General features: G+C 41.2%; 1 protein-coding gene across 2 annotated transcripts in view; it reads left to right on the top strand.

The window, feature by feature from the left end:
* The window catches only part of LOC123773844 (C-Maf-inducing protein), a 208,139-nt gene extending 183,389 nt beyond the window's left edge, over positions 1-24,750 (top strand). The window contains exons 5-14 of one of the 2 annotated variants that reach the window (XM_069318755.1): positions 390-479; positions 7,980-8,168; positions 9,505-9,794; positions 11,483-11,575; positions 12,480-12,636; positions 12,856-12,969; positions 19,401-19,541; positions 21,142-21,330; positions 22,581-22,686; positions 23,951-24,750. In XM_069318755.1, the coding sequence (XP_069174856.1) occupies positions 390-479; positions 7,980-8,168; positions 9,505-9,794; positions 11,483-11,575; positions 12,480-12,636; positions 12,856-12,969; positions 19,401-19,541; positions 21,142-21,330; positions 22,581-22,686; positions 23,951-24,075 (1,494 nt within the window). In that variant the 3' untranslated portion in view covers positions 24,076-24,750. Of the gene's footprint in view, positions 1-389; positions 480-7,979; positions 8,169-9,504; positions 9,795-11,482; positions 11,576-12,479; positions 12,637-12,855; positions 12,970-19,400; positions 19,542-21,135; positions 21,331-22,580; positions 22,687-23,950 lie in introns of both variants that reach the window. The other variant, XM_069318754.1, reaches the window with a different exon arrangement.
* Positions 24,751-25,908: the final 1,158 nt, after the last annotated feature.

Genomic DNA, 25,908 nt, shown 5'->3' with positions numbered 1-25,908 from the left:
TGGTCTTGACTACGAGGGTTACTTCGTGATGTAGTGGTTGCTGTGACCAGGGGCCACATTCACGAAGCAGTTACGCAAGCACTTACGAACCTGTCCATCTTTTCTCAATCTTAGGCAGCTTAGTTTACAATTATTAAACAGTTAATGAGCTCCGCAGCACCAGGAGGCTATTTATAACAATAACAACAGTTAATTGGGAAGTTTTCATGCTTGTAAACTGTTTCATAAATGTAACCAAAGCCGTCGAAGATTGAGTGAAAGATGTTCGTCAGTACTTGCGTAACTGCTTCGTGAATCTCTCCCCAGGTTCCGTGACCCCCAGGCGCGTCATGGTTGTAGTCACCTCCTTTCATTAATTTAATTTTACATCTCCTCCCCCCCCCCTACAGAACCTAGTGGAGCTGTCGCTGACCACACCCCTGCACGACCACACCGTCTGTCGCGTGCCCCTGGAGCTGGCCTCCTCCATCCTCACTACGGTAGGTACCTGGGGGGTCACACTACGGTAGGTACCTGGGGGTCACACTACGGTAGGTACCTGGGGGTCACACTACGGTAGGTACCTGGGGGTCACACTACGGTAGGTACCTGGGGGTCACACTACGGTAGGTACCTGGGGGTCACACTACGGTACCTGGGGGTCCACACTACGGTACCTGGGGGTCACACTACGGTACCTGGGGGTCACACTACGGTACAGTTGATGGTATGGTAACCGCACTATGCACGCAACCCGTCCTCGTAAAAATAACGTCACTTTCCGCTGGTATGCGCTATAGCCAAAAGTGGACATAATTTGAAATGAAACCGACTCACAAAAGCGACATGTCCCGTGTTCTGTTTGAGTGGTCCGGCCTACTCGGTGAGATTAGAAGAGCCAACATTCAATTAACGTTTTTCATAACGTTTTGAAACTTTATGAGAATTTCCTGCCCACCTAACCTACCAGAGGACCCTTAACTTACTGTTGTTGAAAAAAAATCCCAAATTTATTTTCTTTTATTTTTCATTTTCAAATCACTTTCGGCCATACTGGTAAACGGCCCAAAGCGACGTTATTTTTAAGAGAACAGGTTGGTGGTGTGGTGGAATATGTGGGGGGGGGGGGCTGGGGGGGCGTGGAGTGGTAACCATAGCAACGTGTAGAGGCAGCTCTACCCATGCCATGCTCCCCTCACTCTGTACATTGATTGGCCTTCATGGGTGTACTGATGACGTCACAACCAGGTGTTGTCACAGTAATGATGGGAGTGTTGCGGGGCACCCACCCCATTGTGTATGGGGGCACCCACCCCATTGTGTATGGGGGCACCCACTCCATTGTGTATGGGGGCACCCACCCCAGTGTTAAAGGGTGATATAGGGAGAGGGGAAATTCCGACAATTACTGGCAAGAGCTGTTCTGACGTCATAATCTGCCTAAACTCTCATTCGCCATTTTGCACTACCCCCCCCCCCACTCTCTCTCTCTCTCTCTCGGCCTCACAGCGGTGGCTCTCAAGGTCTCGTAAAAAGGTACATTACTTTTCATCCTTTCGTGAGGTCATCATGTGTTAAAGTGTTCCTTCCTTACGGGAGGGTGTTAAGGATGCCTTCCTTGGCGGTGTCCTGTGTTTCCAGCTAATGTAGGAGTTCCTTCCCTAGGAGTTCCTTCCCTAGGAGTTCCTTCCCCACGAGTTCCTTCCCCACGAGTTTCTTCCCCACGAGTTCCTTCCCCACGAGTTTCTTCCCTAGGAGTACCTAGAGCGAAACAGGGATACAAGGATTTCAGATAATATATCCCTAGTAATAAGACGGTTTGCTACATCACGCAGCTATACACTGAGAGTATACTGTAGCCCTGGGCTACCTTCAGGACTATTATACTTGCTTGTTAATCGCTAAGCTATTATGGTGACCTTAAATAACACTCCAGAGCTTGATAAGCCTTATTAAACCAACGCCAAACACAACCACCAAACAATCACTAACAGTCACACTTGGGCACGAGTCACAATAACGTGGCTGAAGTATGTGTTGACCAATCCACACACTAGAAACTGAAGGGACGACGACGTATCGGTCCGTCCTGGACCATTCTCAAGTCGATTGTCAATCGACTTTTGAGAATGGTAGTGGGTCACTACACTTGGACATGACACACCCGCCACCATCTCCACTACTGGTCACGCTTCATCAACAGTGTATCACATCACTTCAAACTTTGCCACTTTTCATATAATGAAGATATTGAGGAGGTTATCTTGAGATGATTTCGGGGCTTTAGTGTCCCCGCGGCCCGGTCCTAGACCAGGCCTCCACCCCCAGGAAGCAGCCCGTGACAGCTGACTAACACCCAGGTACCTATTTTACTGCTAGGTAACAGGGGCATAGGGTGAAAGAAACTCTGCCCATTGTTTCTAGCCGGCGCCTGAGATCGAACCCAGGACCACAGGATCACAAGTCCATCGTGCTGTCCGCTCGGCCGACCGGCTCCCTCGGAGACTCAATTTCTTTATTATACACTCCTGAGGAAACTGAAAACAGTTTCCTGGTGTACAAACAAGGGCAGCACTTTATCTTCAGGATGAACGAGGGTACAACACGTGTGAGTAGGCCACTGGAGGGAAGGGGGGCTGGTGGCTGAGTCGACAGCGCTCGGCATTCGTAATCCTAGGGTCCGGGGAACGATCCCCGGCGATGGCGGAAACAAGTGGGCAGAGTTTCTTTGACCCCTGATGCCCCTGTTACCTAGGAGTAAATTAGTACCTGGGAGTTAGCAGCTGTTACGAGCTGTTTCCTGTGTGTGTGTGTGTGTGTGTGTGTGTGTGTGTGTGTGTGTGTGTGTGTGTGTGTGTGTGTGTGTGTGTGTGTGTGTGTGTGTGATCTTGAGAGTGTGTGGGTAAGAGAGAGTGTGTGGGTAAGAGAGTGTGTGTGGGTAAGAGAGTGTGTGTGGGTAAGAGAGTGTGTGTGGGAAAGAGAGTAGAGAGTATGTGGGAAAAAATAACCAGTTGATTAATTGACAGTTGAGAGGCGGGCCGAAAGAGCCAGAGCTCAACCCCCACAAACAACAACTAGGTAAATACGAGATACTACACATTTAAAAACAACATGGTACTAAAACGGGGTTCGTAACAAAACCGGTTTTGTAATAAAACTGGTGTGAGTAATTAAGCCAGGTTGAGGAAACGTTGCTCAGGTGATGTGTGTACCCGACCGGTGAGTTGTGGTGCCAGAGTTACTCGGGGAGGTGTGTGGCGTAGGACTTGTTAAGGGGGGGGGAGGAGGGGAGAGAGAGGGAGGGAGGGAGGGAGAGAGAGAGAGAGGGGGGGAGAGAGAGGGGGGGGGAGAGAGAGAGAGAGAGAGAGAGAGGGGGGGAGAGAGAGAGGGGGGAGAGAGAGAGAGAGAGAGAGAGAGAGAGAGAGAGAGAGAGAGAGAGAGAGAGAGAGAGAGAGAGAGAGAGAGAGAGAGAGAGAGCTTTGCTTAGTATTAGGCATCGTCTTTAGATAATAATAATAATAATAATAATAATGTACTGAGTTACCTTTCAAGAAGGTAACACAGTAATCTGGGTGACACTGCTTCACCTGTTTGTAGTGCTGCTAATGCTTATACTCTTTCCTGTTCCTCTTGTCCTCTCAAGTAATTTGATGACAAGACTCTTAATGACACACTCTTTAATTTGACTCTTAATGACACACTTAAAAAAAAATGTAAAACAGTGTTGAATTTGTTGACATGATTAATGCTTTCTTCTCTCATGTAGGGACTCCAATATATCCTATATATTGGTCTATATATCCTATATATTGGTCTTCCAAAATAATCTTTCCTCCTTCTCAGCCGTCGTCTTGTATATTCGGTTCTCATACACAACATGCATAAAATGAACCGTGTTATTATACACAACATGAACCAGCTCTCATACACAACATACCCAACATGAACCAGCTCTCATACACAACATACCCAACATGAACCTTAGTCGTGGCTTTACTGCTGTTGACTCCTGTCTTTCTCAGTACATAGTTAGATGTTGTAACCATCTTAGCGAGTGGTGTCTGGTCCTATGTGCTCTCCTGTCTGCTGGTCCTCTCCTGTCTGCTGGTCCTCTCCTGTCTGCTGGTCCTCTCCTGTCTGCTGGTCCTCTCCGTCTTCGTCGCTTACATATAATTGTCTCTCTTGTCGAATTTTCCTTTTCCTATATATATTTTTTCCCGTTTCCCTCCCTCCCTCTGCTTCTTATTTAGCTTCTTACGCACGGGAAAGTAAACGGCTTTCGCGTTTATCTTTTTTTTCAGGCGTTTTTTCAGGCCTTTTTTTGTATCCACTTACACATCACATCACCTGTCTGTGTGTGTGTGTGTGTGTGTGTGTGTGTGTGTGTGTGTGTGTGTGTGTGTGTGTGTGTGTGTGTGTGTGTGTGCGTGTGCGTGTGTGTGTACTCACGTAATTATGCTTGTTGGGTTGGCTTCGGCTCTTTGGTCCCGCCTCTCAACTGTCAATTCACAAATCAACTGGTGTATAGGTTCCTGAGCCTACTGGGCTCTATCATATCTACATTTGAAACTGTGTATGGAGTCAGCCTCCACCACATCACTGCCTAATGCATTCCATCTGTTAACTACTCTGACATTGACAAAATTATTTCTAACGTCTCTGGCTCATTTGAATACTAAGTTTCTACCTGTGTCCCCTTGTTCATGTTCCAGCCATGCTAAATTTTTTTATATACCCTGTCAATTCCTCTGAAATTTTGTAGGTGGCGATCATGTCTCCCCCCTAATTCTTTCGTCTTCCAGGGACGTGAGGTTTAATTAATTCAATTCCCATAGCCTTTCCTCGTAAGTCATACCTCTCAGCTGTGTGTGTGGGTGTCGGTGTGTGTGTGTTGTGCTTGAATAGTCACTGTTCCATTCCTCCATCGTATATTGTGCATTTATTCTCTCTCTCTCTCTCTCTCTCTCTCTCTCTCTCATGTTATCTTAGCCCCACCTTTATTGATAGCCTCGCCCCGTCTCCCCTCTTCTCACAACTTCCCTCACCCCACCTCTCCCCCTCTCCCCACCTCTCCCCCTCTCCCCTCACCCCACCTCTCCCCCTCTCCCCTCACCCTACCTCTCCCCCTCTCCCCTCACCCTACCTCTCCCCCTCTCCCCTCCCCTCCCACCTCCCCCCTCCCCCCTCCCCCTACCTCCCCGCTCACCACCTTAAAGATGAGGTACTAGTCGGAACGACTCCATGCACACGCCATATACATTTTACCTGCCCTGGGTGTAGTGTCGTGGGTGTTGTTAGTGTCGTGGGTGTTGTTAGTGTCCTGGGCGTGGTTAGTGCCCTGGGTGTAGTTGTCCTGGGCGTGGTTAGTGACGTGGGTGTAGTTGTCCTGGGTGTGGTTAGTGACGTGGGTGTAGTTGTCCTGGGTGTGGTTAGACCAGAAGCACTTTCTAAAATAAGGTTATTTACGAAATTAAACCGGTGAAGGGATGGGGGGGGGAAGGAGGGTGTGGTTACACATATTCACCCCTAATGTGCCACACCCTCAAGCTAATCACCTATAGTGTGTCACACAACTAGTAAAACTAGTTAACACAACTAGTAAACACAACTAGTAAACACACACTAACTTACCGTATGCCTCTATACCCTCATGTCCTAACTCGCTAGACAATTTCATGTACATAAATTGTTGTTTAACTTGTTATACAGACAAAAATCTTAGCATTCTCTAACTGTATTTTTAATTCTGACTCAATTCTGACTCGGGGAGCCGGTCGGCCGAGCGGGCAGCAGGCTGGAATTGTGATCCTGTGGTCCTGGGTTCGATCCCAGGCACCGGCGAGAAGCAATAGGCAGAGTTTCTTTCACCCCTATGCCCCTGTTACCTAGCAGTAAAATAGGTACCTGGGTGTTAGTCAGCTGTCATTGGCTGCTTCCTGGGGGTGGATGCCTGGTTGAGGACCGGGCCGCGGGGACACTAAAGCCCCGAAATCATCTCAAGATAACCTCAAGATAACCTCAAGATCTCAAGATAACCTCAAGATCTCAAGATAACCTCAAGATCTCAAGATAACCTCAAGATCTCCAGATAACCTCACGCAGTCTTTACCTTGCCGCCCCAGACATGCTTGAAATTAGATTTTTATAACATTGTTATATATAAAATATCGGATATTTTTAAAATATTATTTTAAATATTAAAATATTTGTTATATATAAAATATCGGATATCATTACCGTCGCCATCTTTATTGCATGTCGTTAAACACAGCTACAAAATTCACATTACATAAAATAAACAGAGTCGCAGGCCATTATAAAACCTTGTAATCTAGTCTGATATCAACCGTTATGAAATGTAATTTTAAGATGGCAAAATTTATATAATCGCTTCAATCGTCTACATCCTCGGTTCACAACCGAGAATCCCGAGTTCGATCCCTAGGCAGGACATAAACGGTTGAGCATGTTTCCTTTCGCCTGATTCCGCTATTCACCCAGCAGTAATACTGTATAAGTACCGCGAGTTAGTCAGTTGTTGTGGGTTGAATTCTGGGAAAGGTGTAGTCTTTGGCCTGGCCTCTGTAAGACTACACACTTCCTGTCGCCGACAACGGCATAGTAGTTAGTAACAGTTGATTGATTGACAGTTGAGAGGCGGGCCGAAAGAGCAGAGCTCAACCCCCACAAGCACAAGTATCTTGGTACAAGTGACAGGATGAACAACCCAGCGGGTTTTCTTCCTATTGGGGAGTGTTGTACACGCTGCTATGGCGGTGTGTCCACTCACAAGATGAGTGGCGCTGCCAATAAACTCGCCCCTCGGGGGTTTAAAAAAAATTAAATTTAACTAGGTAGGTGAATACATCACCTAGTGACGTGTTACCTGTGATATATTCATCGACACCGTCAAAGCCTCGTTACAACTTATTTACATTTTAGTTTTACTCTAAATATTTCCCCATTCATTATTTGTCTGGTTGATATATTTCATTCATTTGATCCATAAGTATTCTCTACCCACTCTGGGACTTTCATATTCCAGTCACACAAACGTCCGGGTAAAATGCAGGGGTCAGATTCACGAAAGCACTTACGCCAGCACTTACGAACGTGTACATCTTTTCTCAATCTTTAACGGCTTTGGTTACATTTAGTAAACAGTTTACAAGCATGAAAACTTGCCAATCAACTGTTGTTATTGTTATAAACAGCCTCCTGGTGCTTCGGAGCTCATTAACCGTTTAATAATTGGAAACAAAGCCGCCAAAGATTGAGAAAAGATGTACAGGTTCGTAAGTGCTTTCGTGAATCTGGCCCCTCAGGTCCCTCTCGAGACACTGAGGGCCTTAGGCAAGGCCAACTCTCTCTGTTATGCTCCTCTATATAGTGTGAAGGAGAGTAATACAAATATTGGTAGTAGTCTTTATTTCCTCAACCTACAAAAAAATATATTACAAAAATAATCTTCTGGCTCATTTTAATTTCCGGTTGTCTTTATCTGTTTACAACTGTATGTGTCCCTTCGTTTTCCTCCTCTCGTGATACACAGTCTGTCTCGGTCTGTGTCATGATACACAGTCTGTCTCGGTCTGTGTCATGATACACAGTCTGTCTCGGTCTGTGCCATGATACAGTCTGTCTCGGTCTGTGTCAATGATACAAAGTCTGTCTCGGTCTGTGTCAATGATACACAGTCTGTCTCGGTCTGTGTCATGATACACAGTCTGTCTCGGTCTGTGTCAATGCCTCGGGGAAATCTTGAATGTTGTCAGCATGTTTTCTCTAGTTACGTAATGTTTATTTCAGCCATGTAACAATTTTGTTGTTTTTTATGTATACTTTATATATTCGTTACATATACTTCAGATATTCTTTACGTATACTTGATGATGTGCTGGACTCACAAGCACTGCATACTTGAGAATTTGTTTCATGAATGTTGTGTTCTTACGGTAGAATAGGAAGACAGATGTGCTCAGACTACATTATGCTTGCAGGGTGAGAAGTGGCTGAGTCGACAGATGACGGAGGAGATCATTGTGACGCTAGCGCCCCTCTTGGAGAACAATCAGCCCTCTCCAGAGATCTGCCAGTTCTTCAGCCAACACTGTACAGACAACCCTCGCTCCTGCCTCGTCATAGACATGTTCACCCCGATAATTAAAAGGATATTGAAACACAACGTGGTAAGGATGCCTGAACAGGAATCCGGTGTGCAAATATACCTGAGCACATCAATTTTCTAACTTGCTTTTTAATACCGACATAAAGATGAAAATAAGGCTGGGAAACTCTCCCAGTCTCCTTCCTCTTCCTCTCTCCTTCCCACTCCTTTTCCTCTCTTTCTATCTGGGATGGACGGTAGAGTGGTGGCCTGGATTCATGCAGGTCAGTGTTCAATCCCTGACGGTCAAAGTGGTTGGGCTTCATTCCTTTTCCTCGTCCCATCGCAAATCCTTGTCCCTTCCAAGTGTTCCATAGTTGTAAATGGCTTAATGGCGCTTTCTCCTGATAGATCCCTTCCTCCCATCCCCCGCCCTCTTTCTCTCTCTCGAAACATGGAATCCCAGAAAACACAGTGTAATCACCAACATTCTGCAATGTAGTTTAAAAAAAAGTTGTGGGTATGTTGCAAGACAGTTGTATTTTTTGTTATTAATACATTAGGTACATGTGCATTTGTGCAGCTGCCCTAGACTATATGAAGGTGAGTACAGTGTGTCAGAAAGTGCTGCAGAAAGCTAGCAACGTGGTGCTAACAAAATCCCCATCACACAGGATGATTAGTCATACAGAGGCATGTGATAGGTATTCTGCACTGACAGACTCCAGGTGCATTATGAGGATATTTCCACACAAGAGTAAATAAAGCAGCAGTGATACTAAAAGTCCCTATCTTGCAGGATGGTTAGTCATACAAGGCCACATGTTCAGTAGCCTGCACTGGGAAATTTTGGGTGCAGTATGAGAATATCTTCAAGAACATGAGATTTAATAAAGTAATTGCAAAGCTCCAGGTATCTCATGCCAACGGGTCTGAATGGTCTAATAACTGGGCATTCGAAGAGCTAAAACACTACTTAAAAACTCTCAGGAAAATAAAACACTCATTTCAAATTTCATAGGAGTCGCTGGGATTTAGAATTGGAGTTTGACAGGGTTGTTAACTTTTCAATATGACAACCATGTGTCATCTTGTATACCTAGGTCATAAAAGTATTTGTGTGTACGTCTGATACCATGCTACTTGTGAAGGAGGAAATGTATATGTTTATCTCTCAGAATGTTTGGTAATATGTTTATTGTTTGTGATGTGTGTATATGTATGTATTAACACGATGTACTGAACGGGGTGAGAATAGCTTGAGCTACTTCATCCCTTTGTGTGTATTTTACCTCAATAAACTTATTTCAATTTCAATTTCAATCTTGAAAAGTTGGGTAAAGCAAGCCTCAGATCACCAACCTCCAACCTTGGACAAACATTCTCTTTTATAGATATAGATTAATTTTTTTTTCCAGGACTTTGGAAAGTACCCTTATGTTCGTCGTTTTGTGCAAGACTACATCCAGGCACTGAACAGTCAGAATGATGGGCGGAGAGTTGTTCACGAGTTTGTGCACAGCATGCATGGACAAACTAGCACTTGCCCTCACCTACGAGTTTTACCAAATCTGGTGGCTGTCTGCACGGCAGCTGTTTGCGTGCTTGTTGCCGAACAGAAGGACCAGGAACGCCTCAATTCCCTCAGTCAAACCTCTGATGAAACTGCCACCAACCTTAGCTGCTACTTGAGTGTCCTTAACAAAATGTAAGTCTAATGGAATTTCTCTAGTAGTGATGCAGCAGATTAGGTATGGTATTTAGCAATACAGTACCAACAACATTAATTATTGCCCGAAATGCTATCAGTGCTAGTGGCTTTACAAGAATGTAAAATCATCGTCATTACTATGTACTCTCTTAACCCCCAATGTACCTTCATGCATATAAATAAATAAATAAATAAATAAATAAATAAATCTGGTTGCATACACTATCTTGTTTAGTTGCATAAACTATATTTTGTTCAGTTCCATGAACCATATTTTGTTTAGTTGCATACACCATATTTTGTTTAGTTGCATACACCATATTTTGTTTAGATGCATACACCATATTTTGTTTAGTTGCATACACCATATTTTGTTTAGTTGCATACACCATATTTTGTTTAGTTGCATACACCATATTTTGTTTAGTTGCATACACCATATTTTGTTTAGTTGCATACACCATATTTTGTTTAGTTGCATACACCATATTTTGTTTAGTTGCATACACCATATTTTGTTTAGTTGCATACACCATATTTTGTTTAGATGCATACACCATATTTTGTTTAGATGCATACACCATATTTTGTTTAGATGCATACACCATATTTTGTTTAGATGCATACACCATATTTTGTTTAGTTGTATACACCATATTTTGTTTAGATGCATACACCATATTTTGTTTAGTTGCATACACCATATTTTGTTTAGTTGTATACACCATATTTTGTTTAGATGCATACACCATATCGAGGGTCGGGCTCGGGAAGTAGAAGAGCTTCCGAAACTCTCTCCTATTTGTTTGGTTGCACATAATGTAACTTGCACTGAGAGGCTCGATACATCTTCGAATTGTTTCATTTAGGATCACTTTGAATATTGTTGTTATCATTTTCCTGATGGCTTATCATGCAAGTCAGATAACTGCTATGCTCAATTATATTTTAAATTAACAATTTAAATATATACAGTAATTGAATAAACCAAAATGCAGTGTATTTTTTGGCTTTGTATTATATTCTAATTTATGCAGCTGTATAAATAGTTGTCTTAAACTCTTAATGATACTTATAGTTAAACATTTGTAATGTATTTTAAGCAACCATACTGAGCTGATGGAAAATTAATGACAAAATTTAGTGGAAAAATGCAAGTAGTTTATAACAATCTTGAATAGTATATAGTACTGTCCTGTATTAAACATTATTTCTTATTTGAGTATGTATGCACACTATTGCATAATAAACTGTTATTATTTCATCGTATATTGCTTGATAAATGATCATGTACACACAATATTCATTTTTCATTATTCAGCATTCTGAACCTCCTCTCCTCTCCTCTCTTAATAAAGGATTTCTGCATTTACTTACTTGCAACTGTAATAAGAAACAGACGAGATCATTACCCGAAGTGCTATGAGTGTTAGTGCCTTTGCAGGAATGTAAAAACATCAGTGTTATGTACTAACACAAACCCAATGTACCATCTTGTATATATAAATAAATACAAAATAAATTAAAAAATTAAAGATTCCTGCACTCCCATGAATATGTTTCTAGTTACCCATATATGACAGCACAGTTTTTGGTACCTGTGTTAACTAGAACTGTATTTTATGTGCTTTTGAACCTACTTCAGCCACCTGCATGCTGAAACTCAACTCTTATGCTCATTTCAGCTGCGAGTATGATGATTGGAGACCTGGCCTTGCTCAGCTCTTGCAACCCATCCCCTTCCCTGATGTGGCTCTTGCCGACGAGGAATTCATCAGGTTGGTTCTCTAGTGGAAGTTAATTATTTCACTGTTATCATTTTAATGATACAGCACAATAATGGTTTTAGAATAAAGTAAGGTTATTTTATTCATAAACTGCACTGCAAATGTAATTGGATACACATGCATGTGACTCCATGAAACACAGTACGGTATTATCAATATGGTACAGAGCAATTGTACCATAATATTCATAACATATATGAATATTTGTAAAAACACAATAACTTCTTGAATATAAAAGGTTGTGTCTGTGTCTCATACACTATGTGTTTAACCTTTATTCACCTGAGAGCCACAGTTGCTAGTGCCAGAAGGGATAAACCTATATATGACTTGTGAAGGATCCTCCATACATTCTGAGATTTTTAATTATCCCATCAAATTAATCAATTGTCTGGCTTCAATGGCTATAACAAGCGAAGTGTACTGCTCTTCACAATGACTTAGAATCTTGAATATGAAACATTTTTGTGTAGTTGCACAGCATGCACGTGACATTAATTGGTCATATTGCATCAGTGTCAATATCACAGATTGAACGATTTATCAACATTACCATTGTTGGTTCATTGTTGCTCTAACATCATGTATCTAATATGATTAGAAATTTTAAAGTAATAATGATTGAAACTTAATTTAATATTCTATTCAGCATCTTTAAAGTTTGAAGACAACTACCATGTCATACGATATGTGAAGTGTTGATCTTGTAGCCATCAATACTGAGGGCTACTTGTCTTTTTTTTTAATATCTACATTATAACTTTTTGGGGCAATACTGATTACTTTTTTCTCTTGAGTTTATGCTGCTTCTTCCCATGAAAGTGGAATGTGCAATAATGATATTGAATTAATGATAATACAGTACTAATTAAAAAATGTTTCTCTTACCTGACAGACAAATCCTGCCAGTCATTGAGCAAATAGGGACTGATCCACGATGTGAAGTCCACCAAATGGTGCTAGGGACACGGGACGACAAGGAGGGATGGCTAAGTGTCTTATGTCCTTCCTCTTTAGCATGTGTTGACGAGGGCTCTGCCTGGGCTTCAATTGTAAGTCATGGTACAGTACTTAGCATTTCAAAAGTACGTTACACCATATCAAAAAAGTCAAGTGGCCATTTACTTTTGATTACATAAACTGAAACATTAATATTGCAAATATATTCTGTACTTCAAATTTGTAAGTTTTTGCCACTTATTTTCAGCACTATGCTCAACATTATTAATACTCTATATAAGTCATTAAAAATAAAAAACTCTTAATTTCAGTTGCAGACACTAATTTCATGCTGCTGCAAGAGAAAGAAGTTTCTAGGAATGTTGGTGAAGTCTTTGGGTGCCTGTATGTTGTTGGCTCTCAGGGGAAATGTCACTGCTCAGGATGTAAGTACAGTACTTGGATGCTTTTGGCACTTACATGTGTGTAATGTGAAAATACTTTTAAGTTCATTCCTAAAGTCAGTGACACTTAAAAAAAAAAATTGATAATGTATGACGAAAATGCTGGATGAGATCACTTCCTGAAGAAAGAGATATTCCCAGAAAGAATATTTAAGAAGAAGTTTGTAACTACCTGAGTGTAGTTACAGGATGAGAGGGACACTCGTGGTGTCTCATCATCCCAATGCTTGTGGTCATATGATGCCTTCAAACTGTTTTTTTTTTTTGTTTTTTTTTATTATTTTTTCTACCACAGACGTGGCCACACATTTACAATGCTAACCAACATATATACATTTTCTTCTGTCCTCCATGGACAGGGTTAGAGAAATGTTAAACATATAGTTCAAGGGTTTATTGAACACTCAACCACAGAAGGTGATTCGGTGCTTTTAAAATGCTAAGCTAACCTACATACGTAAATACATAGATACACAGATTTACGTATGCCCTACATAAAGTGTTTGATGTGTCTTTCACATAGTTCACAGTTTTACCAGCCACCACCTTCTCCCTTAAGTTGTTCTAAAGGGTTACCAATCTGCAAAATAAAACTTTCCAATATTTTTTTATGTATCTTTGTTTCCCTAACATGAATCTATGACCTCTTATTCTTGAGGTTGCAGGTTTCAAGAATTCCAATTTTGTAGATTCCTGTTACTATTTTGTATGTAGTGATCATGCTGCCTCTTTTTCTTCTGTCTTCTAGCTTTGGAATACAGTATTTAACACCTCTAGCCTCTCCTAATAGGTCTTGTTTTTCAGTTCCAGAAGGCATTATGTAACATGTCTTTGCAACTTTTCCAGTATATTGATAATAATAATAATAATAATCTTTATTTAGGTAAGGTACATACATAAAGAGATTTACAAAGTTTGTTGGCTTTATAGATAGAGCTAGTACATACAATGCCTAAAGCCACTATTACGCAAAGCGTTTCGGGCAGAAACGTGCTTCTTGGGATATGAAGCTTGATGTGCTTCTTGAGATATGGGCACCAAACAACTACTGTATATTCCAATTTTGGCATCACAAAAGCCAGTTTCTTTAATATGTCACCATGTATGTACACTATTTAAAAGCAATTCTGAAGTTGCAGTGTGTAGCATATGTTTCTTGCATAATGTCATTTATAATAATAATTTTCATAATTAATAAATGAATAATTCACTGGGTTGGGGGACAGGCAGCCAGTATATGTACAGTATTGATGTTAGGCTTATATCAAGGTACCTACTAAGGTCAAATTACTGACCCTCCCAGGATGCAATCCCACAACAAGCTAACTCTTGGGTACCTATATACTGTTAGGTGAACAGAAGCATTAGGCAATAGAAAACATGCCCAACCATTTTTGTCTTGCCTGGGATTCGACCCTGGAATTCCAAATTGTGAGTTGAAAACGAACTCGACTGTACTATGGAGTTCTCTGGTCCACTGGTGACAGTCTATTATCCAGAACAACCACTAGATCTCTTTCTTTGTCAGAGTTCTCTAATGTTGACCAGACCACGCACTAGAAAGTGTAGGGACGACGGCGTTTCGGTCCGTCCTGGATCATTCTCAAGTCAATCAAGAATGGTCCAGGACGGACCGAAACATCGTCGTCCCTTCACTTTCTAATGTGTGGTTTGATCAACATTCTTCAGCCACGTTATTGTGACTCATTGCCTGCCGTTCTCTAATGCCTTTCAACATAATAGGTAGGTTGTGTGTGGCCTAGGTGTGGAAAATGAAGTTATAATCATCTGGAGACCAAACTAAGATCACATTTCTAGTGAAGTTAAATGACTGGGCATCTATCCTGGCACTTGTTAAGATGCAATCATTCATTTAGGCACAATACACTTTCATCACAGCATTCAGCTTTGAAATGAACACATGCGCACATATGTATTTATTATTACTTTGATATAAAAAAAGTAAAAAAAATTGTAGTGTAGTACTGTGCCAACAGATGTAATAACCGATCCACAGAATTACCCAAAGCTTTTAAAAATACGTAAATAAGAAGAAATATAACATATTACTATAATGTTAATGATAAATGTAGAACATGTAAACATAATTTTACTGGGAAATAAGCTCATTTTATAATGCAATAAGACCAGAATATGTGGTGGGTGATGGCAAATGAAGTCTACGTGGCACTCACATCATAAACTTTCTTTGGCATCATCACCACCAATTTTGGGCTGATTTCATTAATTATCTTCAAGAGGAAACTAGATAGTTTCCTCCAAGGAGTGCCAGACCAACTGGGCTATGGTGGGTATGGGGCCTGCGGGCCGCTGCAAGCAACAGCATCGTGGACCAAACACTCACAAGTCAAGCCTGGCCTCGGGCTGGGCTTGGGGAGTAGAAGAACTCCCAGAACCCCATCAAGCAGGTATCAAGCAGCCCAGTTGAATGTAATGAAACACCATTTTCTGGGCAAGCCACTTTGGCTCCCTGGAGCTATTGGGCTAATATGCGATACATAAAACTTCCAGGGCTTTAGTCAATGGGGTTCAGCCTACCGGGGACCATGAGCCAGAACCTGGCCCCCTCAGAGAGGTACTGGGAGCAATGGCCCTGGAAAACTCCCATGGTTGGGGTTTTTCCATATCTGCCTTCGAATGGGGTTAGGCACCCAGAAAGGTAGGCATAACATAACAGACCCCACATGGTAAGAAAATTGCAACCGAAAACCAAACAGAGAGGCAGAACTCCCTCAATTCCCAAGGCAACAAGCAAATGTCACACCACGCCGCCATGCCACTTGTCCGTGCAGTCATCTCCTCCTCGGAGGGGGAGGGGGAAGCCCCAGACCCCCTGCGCCGGCTACCTAGCAAGTCCAGTTCGGAGGACAAGCATCAAAATAATGCTGAAACCGCCGACTGCAGAGAGGAAGGATGCTAGGGAGCCTCCGGGGCTCGCCCAGAAAATAGCTCTTCATTACACTCAACACTGGTTTTCTATGGGAAGCCCCTTCGGCTCCCTGGATCTACATAAACCAAAGATAAGGAAAAGAGGAACTTATTCGGGAGGCGGAGCCACGGAAAATGCCCTGGGTTCGGACACTGAGCAAGTAGCGCCTCAACCAAGGCTGGGCCGGCCTCTAAGAGGCCTACTAGGACTACTCTCCTGTGGTAAGCCTCCAACCGAGCCAGAACCAAAAGCAACAGCTGGACCTGGAGGAAGAGATACAGGTAACCCTGCCTCGACCAGTCCTGCCCAAAGGCTTCCACTGTGAAAGCCTCGCAGTCAGGGAAAGGCACCACATATACATGGAGACGCCGAGACCATGCTGACGAGAGGAGGTCCACTTCCAGGAGTCCATACATCCGGCAGAGCCAACTGAATGAGCCTGCGTTGACCATCCACTCCATAGACGGGAATGAACCGAGACAGGACGTCTGCCAGGACGTTGGACACTTCCCATATATGAACCACATAGAGAGCCAGTACATAGAGTAAATCCAGGGTGCACAGGAGGTAATTAAGGGCCTCTATAACCCCCAAAGGGGATCTGAGAGTAAGAAAACCTCTTGAACTCAACTGAAAAGCCAAAAGGAACCTGGAAATGAACCCGGGAGGAGCCCAAACCACAACATTTGCCAGCAGAAAAAGCACCACAGAAAGGAAGGGCAAAACACATCAAGACTGAACCCCCGGTTGAACAGCCAGAAACAGTCCGAAAACCGAGGGACAAAAGGTGTGGAAGCAAGCAGAGCAAATGGCCAGAGACACCGGGTCCAAAACCCAGGGCCCAGACCCAAACACAGATAAAAAACACAAAACAGAAAAACTAACACCCAAGTGTTCCCAGAGAAACAGAATAAGGGCAGAATACCCTAGAAGAAAGAACAAAACAGAGAAACGGCAATAGAAGGATAAAAACTCCAGAAGGGGGGAAAAATGCCCCCAAAATGTGAGCGCACACTCCCAGGCACATGAAAACAAACAAACCGCAGCGCCGCGCTGGTGGCCAGGTGGGGAAGCAACCTGTAGAAGAAAATAGCCACCAAAACAAAAGGACACGCGGCCGACGCAAGAAAGCTAAAATCACGCTAGCAAATTAGTGGCACCTCGACTTACAATTGCCCCTACTTACGATAATTTCAAGTTACGATGTAAATTTCATTGAAAAATGCGATTCGACATCCGATGGTGTCGTCGACTTACGATATTTGTTGGTACACATTTGGGTCGACCGAGCGCGTGGTTCCCGGTCACGCGGCCGACCTGCCTCAGTTTACTACAGCTGCCCGCTTAGTGACGATCGTGCCTACTAATTTCGATCGCTTAGTGACGATCGAAATTTCGCTTTTGTGGTGATTTTTTGCATTTTGAACATTAAAGTAATTATTATATATTATGCCATGAGTCCCAGGAAAGTCAGTGGTAAGGCTCAACATATGAGATCCCATGTAAGGATGACCATAGAGCAGAAACAAAAGATCATTCGTAAATATGAAGATGGTGTACGGGTTGTTGGACTGGCTAGGCAGTACAACAAATCTCAGTCAACGATATCCACCATACTGGCTAAGAAAAAGGACATTATGGGTGCTAAAGTGATGCATCATTACAGACAAATGTTAAAATGAAGGGAAAAACAAATGTCTCTTGACAAATTTGTAGTGAGACAAACAAGCACTGAACCACAACCAGGTCCTAGTGGTATTCAGGCAAAACGTAGGAGAGAGATTACCCCAGAGAAAACATCACTGCCTGATGTGATAATGGAAGGGGACTCCCCTTCCAAACAGTAACAACTCTCCTCATCACCATCTTCCATATGCCATCAAGAGCCCTCCATAAAGGTAAGATAAACTTAGGTACTGTATTGTAGTTAGAAAAAAACATTGTATTCAGTATAAAATGTATTTGTATGTTAATATTTTGGAGGGTGGGGAACAGGTTAATTCAAATCCCTTTATTTCTTATGGGAAAAATCGCTTCGACTTACGATATTTCGCCTTTCAATCCGTCTCTGAGAACGGATTAGCATCGTAAGTCAAGGCCCCATTGTATGTGGGAATTAAAGCAGACGAGAGTAGGGACAAAACCCCCCACCCCCGTCCAGAAGGCACAAAGCCCAAGCAGGGGGCAAACAGCCCAAAACTGCTAGAGGGCTCCCCCCCACAGCCCTGGGAACCTGCAACAGAGGCCCCGGGGCAGAGGCGTCCTCCATACCTCCACACCAGAAGCAGAGTCCAGGGAGAAAGGCACCAAAGAAGGAATTGCTGGTAGGACCCAAGCCTTGGCAGGAAGAGCAGGTTCGAATGCTTCCATCCCTAACCCGAATGGGGCAGCCCTCGAAACAACCCGAGTCTTATCGCCAATTAAACCCCGTCCCGACCCCAAAACCTGCAGATGGTCCGGAGAACAGGGAAAGGGATGGGGAAGTGCGGGGAAAGGAGAAGAGAGAGAGAAGGGTGAACAATGCCTAACCAAAATGGGGTAGCCTTGAGGCATCCGGGTGGGAAACCAACCTAGCGCATTGCAGAACCTAAACCTAGCATGCGCAACGCGGATATTGGTAAGGGCGGGGTGAGTGCTGAGCAGCAAAAACCCCTATGGAATTGGTTCCCAAATGCACCAGAGAAGACAATCCTAACACACAATGGTAGTACTCACAGGGCTCTTAGGGAATGCAGCCCCAGTACGCTTGAGGACACCTGGCCACCACACACAACGATACCGCAGAGGACACCACAAAGGTAAACTCCGCTTGGAAACCAAGGCCAGAGATGACATCCACCCTGGATCGCTTTAGCCAATGAACAGGAGTTGCTAGGTAACCGACGTGGGGGGTCTGGGGCTTCCCCCTCCCCTCCCGGGGAGGGGAGGGATGCACGGACAAGCGGTGCGGCATTGTGGCGTAACGTTTGCTTGTTTCCTTGGGAATTGAGGGAGTTCTGCCTCCCTGTTTGGTTTTCGGTTGCAATTTTCTTACCATGTGGAGTCTGTTTTGTTATGCCTACCTTTCTGGGTGCCTAATCTGGGAAGTCAATGGCAGATAAGGAAAACCCCCCAACCATTGGGGGGGGGGGGATTCCAAGACCATTGCTTCCTGTGCCTCTCTGAGGGGGGCCAGGTTCTGGCTTGTGGTCTGCGGTAGGCTGAACTCCATTAACTAAAGCCCTGGTCTAATGTATCGCATATTAGCCCGATAGCTCCAGGGAGTCGAAGGGGCTCCCCACAGAAAATCTTATTTCCCAGTAAAATTATGTTTTTCATGTTCTGCATCAACATTACAGTAAGCAAATGTTATAATTTACTACTAATTCTAAGGTGCTTTGTGGGGCTTTGTGTAATTCTATGGACTCGTAATAATTGTGTTTCTTCAGTTAGTGACTATTATTTAAAATTCCTTTCTTGGTAGGTACTTTGTCTAATGTTGGAGTGGAAACTGATTGAAGGATCAGACCAGAGCCTCCAGGTGGTGACAACATTGCAATCAACACCCACAGGAAAAAGACTCTATCAGGCACTGTGTGACCGCCAGATGCATCTCAGGGAATTGGTATGTTCCTAAGTTCATTAGTTTGAATAAAGTAATTATAAGTAGCCTCATGATAATATATTTCAATACAGTACAGTAAACATTAATGTACAAAGCCTTAAACATTTTTTGCTACAATATTCAAAATCAAATATTTGCAAGATGTGTATATATCTTTTGAAGTTCTTCTAAGCCAACCTTTTTTAATAATGAAGCCTCAGTAAGGAACGCTAATAATTGTTATAATAATGTGCTACTTATATTTTTATTTCTCTTGGTTTTGATGTACAATATCAGAATGCCTTTGCATAATACTGCATCTTTAATTTAAACTTTCAACATCTATGTATTGTGGTGCGTGTAAAGAAAGTCATAATTGTTATTGGGCCATGTACAGTAGTCTTCTGGTGGCAGAGTTCAGAACCAGTTTAAAACACCACTGGAAGGAAGGGCAAAACCTTCAATAATATATGTAAAAAATTATAATTGGACAAGTATATAAATGGAGAAGTGTAGCTGCACTAAAAGTTCTACACATGCTACTGTGGGCACACGAGTCACTGGGTGAGCCTTGCACAGTCTAATGGGTTGTATAATCACTGGAGCAAATAATATGCTGGATCAGTGTTGGAGAGCATATGGGCACAGAGAATATTTGAGGAGACACATAGTTCTGGGAGAGTGTTGGAAGCACATGGGATGCTTGGTAAGTTTTAGGAGCCACACAGGTATCATAATTTAAGTGTAGAGTTGGGGACATTACAGTATATTATATTTTAGTACTAGTACTGTAGTTTAGTATTTTTTATTTTTGTGTACTATTTTAGTACAAAATTATGGGTATATAGGGTACAGATGAGTAAATCAAATGCAAATAAATTTTGTAAACATACATGACAAATCTTTACCAAGGTTTTCTTAAGGACAATATATATATACTATACTCTATATGAAAATATTCTGATGAATCCTGATGTCAAGACAGCAAAAGCTCCAGTGTCCCTGATCTAATAACTTTAGATGAGCACGAAAAGTAAAGATTTAGTACCATTAAAAGAAATATATAACAAATCTCTGTCTTAATCATGACACTTCTTCATTTACATAGGCAAAACCGCACATACAGTTCTCTTAACTAATGTTACAAGATATTCCTCAAGCATCTCTATTGATTACAATGATTTGAAATACTGTATCAATCTGGAAAACATTTAACTTGAGGTTCCCTCTTCAAAACAAGCTAAAGGTGCTTAGAGGGACCCAGGCCTCTAAGACATAGGTGGATACCTGACAAAGAGTGCCATCATCTCAGTCCAAATATCAGTTAGACATATTTTTTGCATTGTTATAATGCCAGAAGAAATATAACAATGCAGATATATTTATGTATTATACAAAGTTATGTTTGCAAAATGACATTAAGTAAATACTGATAAGCCTAGTAATTTTTGTACTGTACTGCATTGTACTGAAAAGTATTGTACTCTACTGCATTGTACTGTGCTGTACTATACTAGACTATAATGACTTGTAATGCCAGTACATTTATGAGAAGCATGAACTTATTGTATCTTTTTTTTTTCTTTTTTTTTTTTTGGTTCTTATTTTTACACAGCAACAGAAGGGCGGCCCCAGGAAGCTTACACTTCCCAGTCGAAGTACTGATGCAGATGTCAACCGCATGCTCTCTTCTGGATCATTTGGAAACTTGGAGTGTCTGTCCTTGGCATTTACCCGTGTTACCAGTGCCTGTGCTGAGCAGCTCATCAAACTACCAACCCTCCGCTACCTCAATCTTTGGGCCACGCAGGTACTACTTATGTCTGTGTCTGAAAGTCAGTTATATTTGAATTCTTTTACAAAATCCACCATTCGCTGAAAGCTGAGTCACAGGTAGGAGCAGCAGTGAAAAAAGCTAACCAAACCCTAGGAATAAGCAAGTCGGCCTTTGACTTTAAGGTAAAGAAGGTAGTGATTCAACTGTATAAATCTCTGGTGCGCCCCCATTTGGATTACTGTATCCAAGCATGGAGACCTCATCTTCAGAAGGACATAGCTGTTTTGGAGAAAGGGCAACAATGGGCAACAAAAGTCATTCCAGAGCTAAGGCAACTCACATATCAGGAACAGTTGAGGGCCACAAGGCTAACAACACTGCAAACCAGGCATGACAGGGCAGATGTCATTGAAACTTTTAAAATACTAACCAATTTGGAGGATGTTGATCCAGAAAATTTCTTCAAAAGGTCATATATATAACACAAACAAGGAGCAATGGTTTCAAGCTCAACGAGCCACAATGTAGGACTGAGAACAGGAGATGCTTTTTCACCCACAGGGTTATAAACCCATGGAACTGCCTACCCACCAAAGCTGTAACTGCCAAAACTCTGTTAACTTTTAAAGTACAGCTGGAAAGGATCATCAATACAATTGAGGGACCTTTGACAAGCTCCTGGCTACCTGTCCTCGTTGAGGCCACTAGTGTTAGTGGCTCTCGGTTAAACTCGGGTAATAGTTTCCTTGTCCAAACTCATACTGTATCTTGTGCTACCCCTTCACCCAATTTTAGTAGTCAAGACATGCAACTTTGCCAGTACAGTATAACATATAATATAAACTTAAATTGTAGTCATTATGTTGAACTCAAATTCTGCTACAATGTACCTAGGTATATTACTTTTAATAGTTAGCTTAAGCACTTTCCCGAAACAGGACCCACGACTAATGCTATGCGTATTAGTGGCTTTGCAAAAAATGTTATGTTCAAACACCAATATTATGTTCTCTCACAACCCAATGTACCTACTTGTTTATATGTAAATAAATAAAATAAATAAACGATAGTGTGTTCAGCTCTTGATGAATTTAATTTGACCAATTTTTTTTTATCCAGATAAACCTATGCAGTACACATGTACAATTTTACCTTATTACCTGAACAGCATTTACTGTATGCATGCTTTGCATCAGTGATTAGTATTGTAAGAGTTTGCTTGTACATTGCTATTATTTTCTTTTAATATTAATGCGGTATTGAAATGTGGCTTTCTTCAACAGTTCGGTGATGTGGGCTTGCAACTTATATCTGAGCATCTTCACAAATTACAAGTTCTTAATTTATGTGAAACTCCAGTCACAGACAAAGGTCTAGAAGCATTGGCAGGTAAGAGTAATTAAATCTACAGTAGTTTATTGTGATTTTATTATAATTTATGAAACTAAAAAACATTTAAGGAAATTTTATAAGACTTCCAGCACATGATGTTGGATAATGGAGGTTCATGGTGTATTAAAATATCCCTTTGCAAGGACAAAATGGTTCGCATTTTGAACACTGTATAGTCAAAATGATGTGTGTTTTGCTATGAAGAATGCCCAAGTGGTGATAAAATTCTACATTAACTCTGCTTTCTTGAGTGAATTAATTTCATGATCCGTATTGTTAAAACCACACTGCATCAAAAAACTTGAGCTGCATCAAGTGCTGAAAAGTCTACTTAAATTGCAGGCTCAGAAATTATTTTGGCTGAAGCCAGTTTTTCTGTGCGTGTGTGTGCTTCACTTCAAATTTTAAGTGAATGCTTTAGTAATACAAGGTTAATTCAGACCATTTCTTCAAGAGGTCCCGTGTGACTTGCACAAGCAATGACACGTTCAAGCTCCCACTGTTTCACGGAAGAATACAGTACACAATAAGATCAAATTTTATAGCTGAAGCTGTAAAAGGCAGAGCAATTTTTCAATTCAAAATAAATTTGGAAAATATCACCAGGGAGAATATGGGGCACTCTTTATGAACTATGTCCCTCCTGTCCCAGCTGTGGCCACTAAAATATATTTGCTACTTGGCCAAATAAATTATTGGCAAGCATTGGTTTATGATCAATAGAGTATCTCAGAATTGTTCATACTAAACTGCATCAGGTTTGTCTGATGCAGTTTATATCTGCATCAGACAAACATCGTCAGACATCATTTTATATCTTTGTTATGTCATATTTTGCCATATAAATTTTGGCCTCTCTTAATCCCTCGGTGGGAGTTTAAAGAAGTACTGTAATTAAAAACATAAAAGCAATATTTTAATATGGAAAAAAATTGAAGGAAATTTTACTATCCTCAAATTTTACTGCAATAATAGGACAGTCTTTGCAATACTGGTTCCATTGTTATTGTGATCTTATGTTCTTATTTTGACTTGTGCTATTCTTAATACTGTATTTTATTAATATTAATGTATATTATCATACTTATCAGTTGTGCTTGTTAATTCATTAAATGTTTAAAAGACATACAGGATCTACTCAAACTTGTTACTTTATACAAGTCATTCATATTCTATAAAATTGGTTCAGAAGAACCATATGTTGTTGATCATATTTGTTAGTTACATTAGGTATCATAAATGTACTTTATTTTATTCACAGCCATCAAGAGCCTAAGAAAATTAAACCTTAATAGTACAAGCTTGTCTGTGGAAACTTTTGAAACGTTAAAAGAAACACTGCCTTCCCTTCTGGAGGTAGATGTGCGATATACAGATGCTTGGTGACCCTCGCCTCCCTCTGCTGACTCGCTTGATGTCAGCAGATCACCGGGTGGACCCACTGCTTTTCTTAGACGCATCCTCAACCAGCTCGGGCGAAGGAGGCGAGACAGAGACAGGAAACAAGATTCGCCGGGGGAAGAGAAAAATAATACGAGGAGAGATTTTATGTGTTTGCCAAGGTTTGAAGGGAAAGTTCTTTCTAAGAAGAACTGCTTAGTCAAAGCAAAGAGTGAAGAACAAAATATTGTTAGGAGGAACCTTCTTGTTAGAGCTAGAAGTGAAGACCAAACTACAATTACAAGTAATATATTTGTCAGGGCCAATAGTGAAGAACAGAATTCTGTGACAAAGAATGTTCTTGTCAGAGCCAATAGTGAAGAACAAAATGCTATTACAAGAAACATTCTTGTTCGAGCCAATAGTGACGGTAAAAGATACAAGATAAGCAATCTTCTCTGTGAAAGACAACGCGCTGTTGCTAGCCAGGAAACTGTTCATTACAAAGATTAGCATTTGATACCTGACACTCTTGAAATGTATATTAGTATTTAAGGATATATAATTCATATTGAATAATATGAGAAACAAAACTTATGTATTTTCTAGTAAATGAGAAAAAATTGACTTTTCAAAGTGCATCATATGTTGGAGAATCAATTGTGAATATCTTGCCAAAAATGAAGTTTAAGATCAATGCATGTTTACCATTAATATTTAATTATTTTCATCTAAGAATTGGTATATATATATGGTTTCATATTTACTGCCAACTGAATCAGTAACTTCTCCTCTGAAAATGCAGTATTGTTATATCAGGCACTGTTAGATGTTGTAAAAGTTTTTTTTTTTTTTTTTTAATTTATTATATTTTAACTGCTTAATATGTTTACGTACATACACTTCTGTACAGTATATACACAGATGCATTTACATATTTTTTACCTATGTACAGATGCATGCAAACACACACACACAAATACACATACAATGTATTTGCTATTCCAAAGACTTATGGGGCATTCTGTAGATTCCCTGAGTTATAATGTTTTATAGGTCTGACTGTGGTATCTGAGGAATAAATTAAGTTATGCATAAATTACATTACAAATAAATTACAGCATCCCTGAGATGTGAAGATCATTACGAGGAGCTGAGTGCGTCTTTATCTTTCTTTTCCTCCTGGTGAAGGAAATTCAAGTTTGGTTTTAATACACGTATAGGCATCTTTTTTCAATTAAATTGATTAGGATCGTGTTGAACGGTCTTAAGTCTAAAATAAAATGGTTCAGAGTCGTCATTCCAAAATATGGTTTGTTGCAGGGAACTGAAAATATAGTTGGCATTAGTTTTGCCTGTTTGTACTTCCGGGTGTAGAGTTGTGCCCGCACATGTACTCACCTAATTGTACTTGACTAATTGTGCTTGTGGGGGTTGAGATTTGACTCTTTGGACCAGCCTCTCAACTGCCAATAAACTGTGTATGTGTGTGTGTGTCTGGGTGTTTGTGTGGATGCACGCATTCATGTGTGTGTGTATATATTTCACCTATTTACGGCAACCAGAGTAGAGGTACATGTCAATTGTGTCCTATTTTATTATTTATTATAAATATTTTTCAGTGGTTTTTGGCTCTGCCTCCTTTTGATAAAACATCAGCTCTACCCATCTACCTCTATGTGTTGACATATAGTATTATGGTACTGTCTTTCTCTACTCTTTTTCTTTCTTTGCCAAATGATGGTTCAAAGAAGTCTTTTCTTTGTAATGTGGTTATGTAGGTATAATGTCTCCTTTTATCTCCTGGCTTTCTGTGATTTGATTGATGGCATGTTTTTT

The sequence above is a fragment of the Procambarus clarkii genome, chromosome 91 (assembly GCF_040958095.1).
Source record: "Procambarus clarkii isolate CNS0578487 chromosome 91, FALCON_Pclarkii_2.0, whole genome shotgun sequence".
NCBI lineage: Eukaryota > Metazoa > Arthropoda > Malacostraca > Decapoda > Cambaridae > Procambarus > Procambarus clarkii.
The sequence above is the reverse complement of the archived record's forward strand: the minus strand, read 5'-3'. Positions and strand labels throughout refer to the sequence as shown.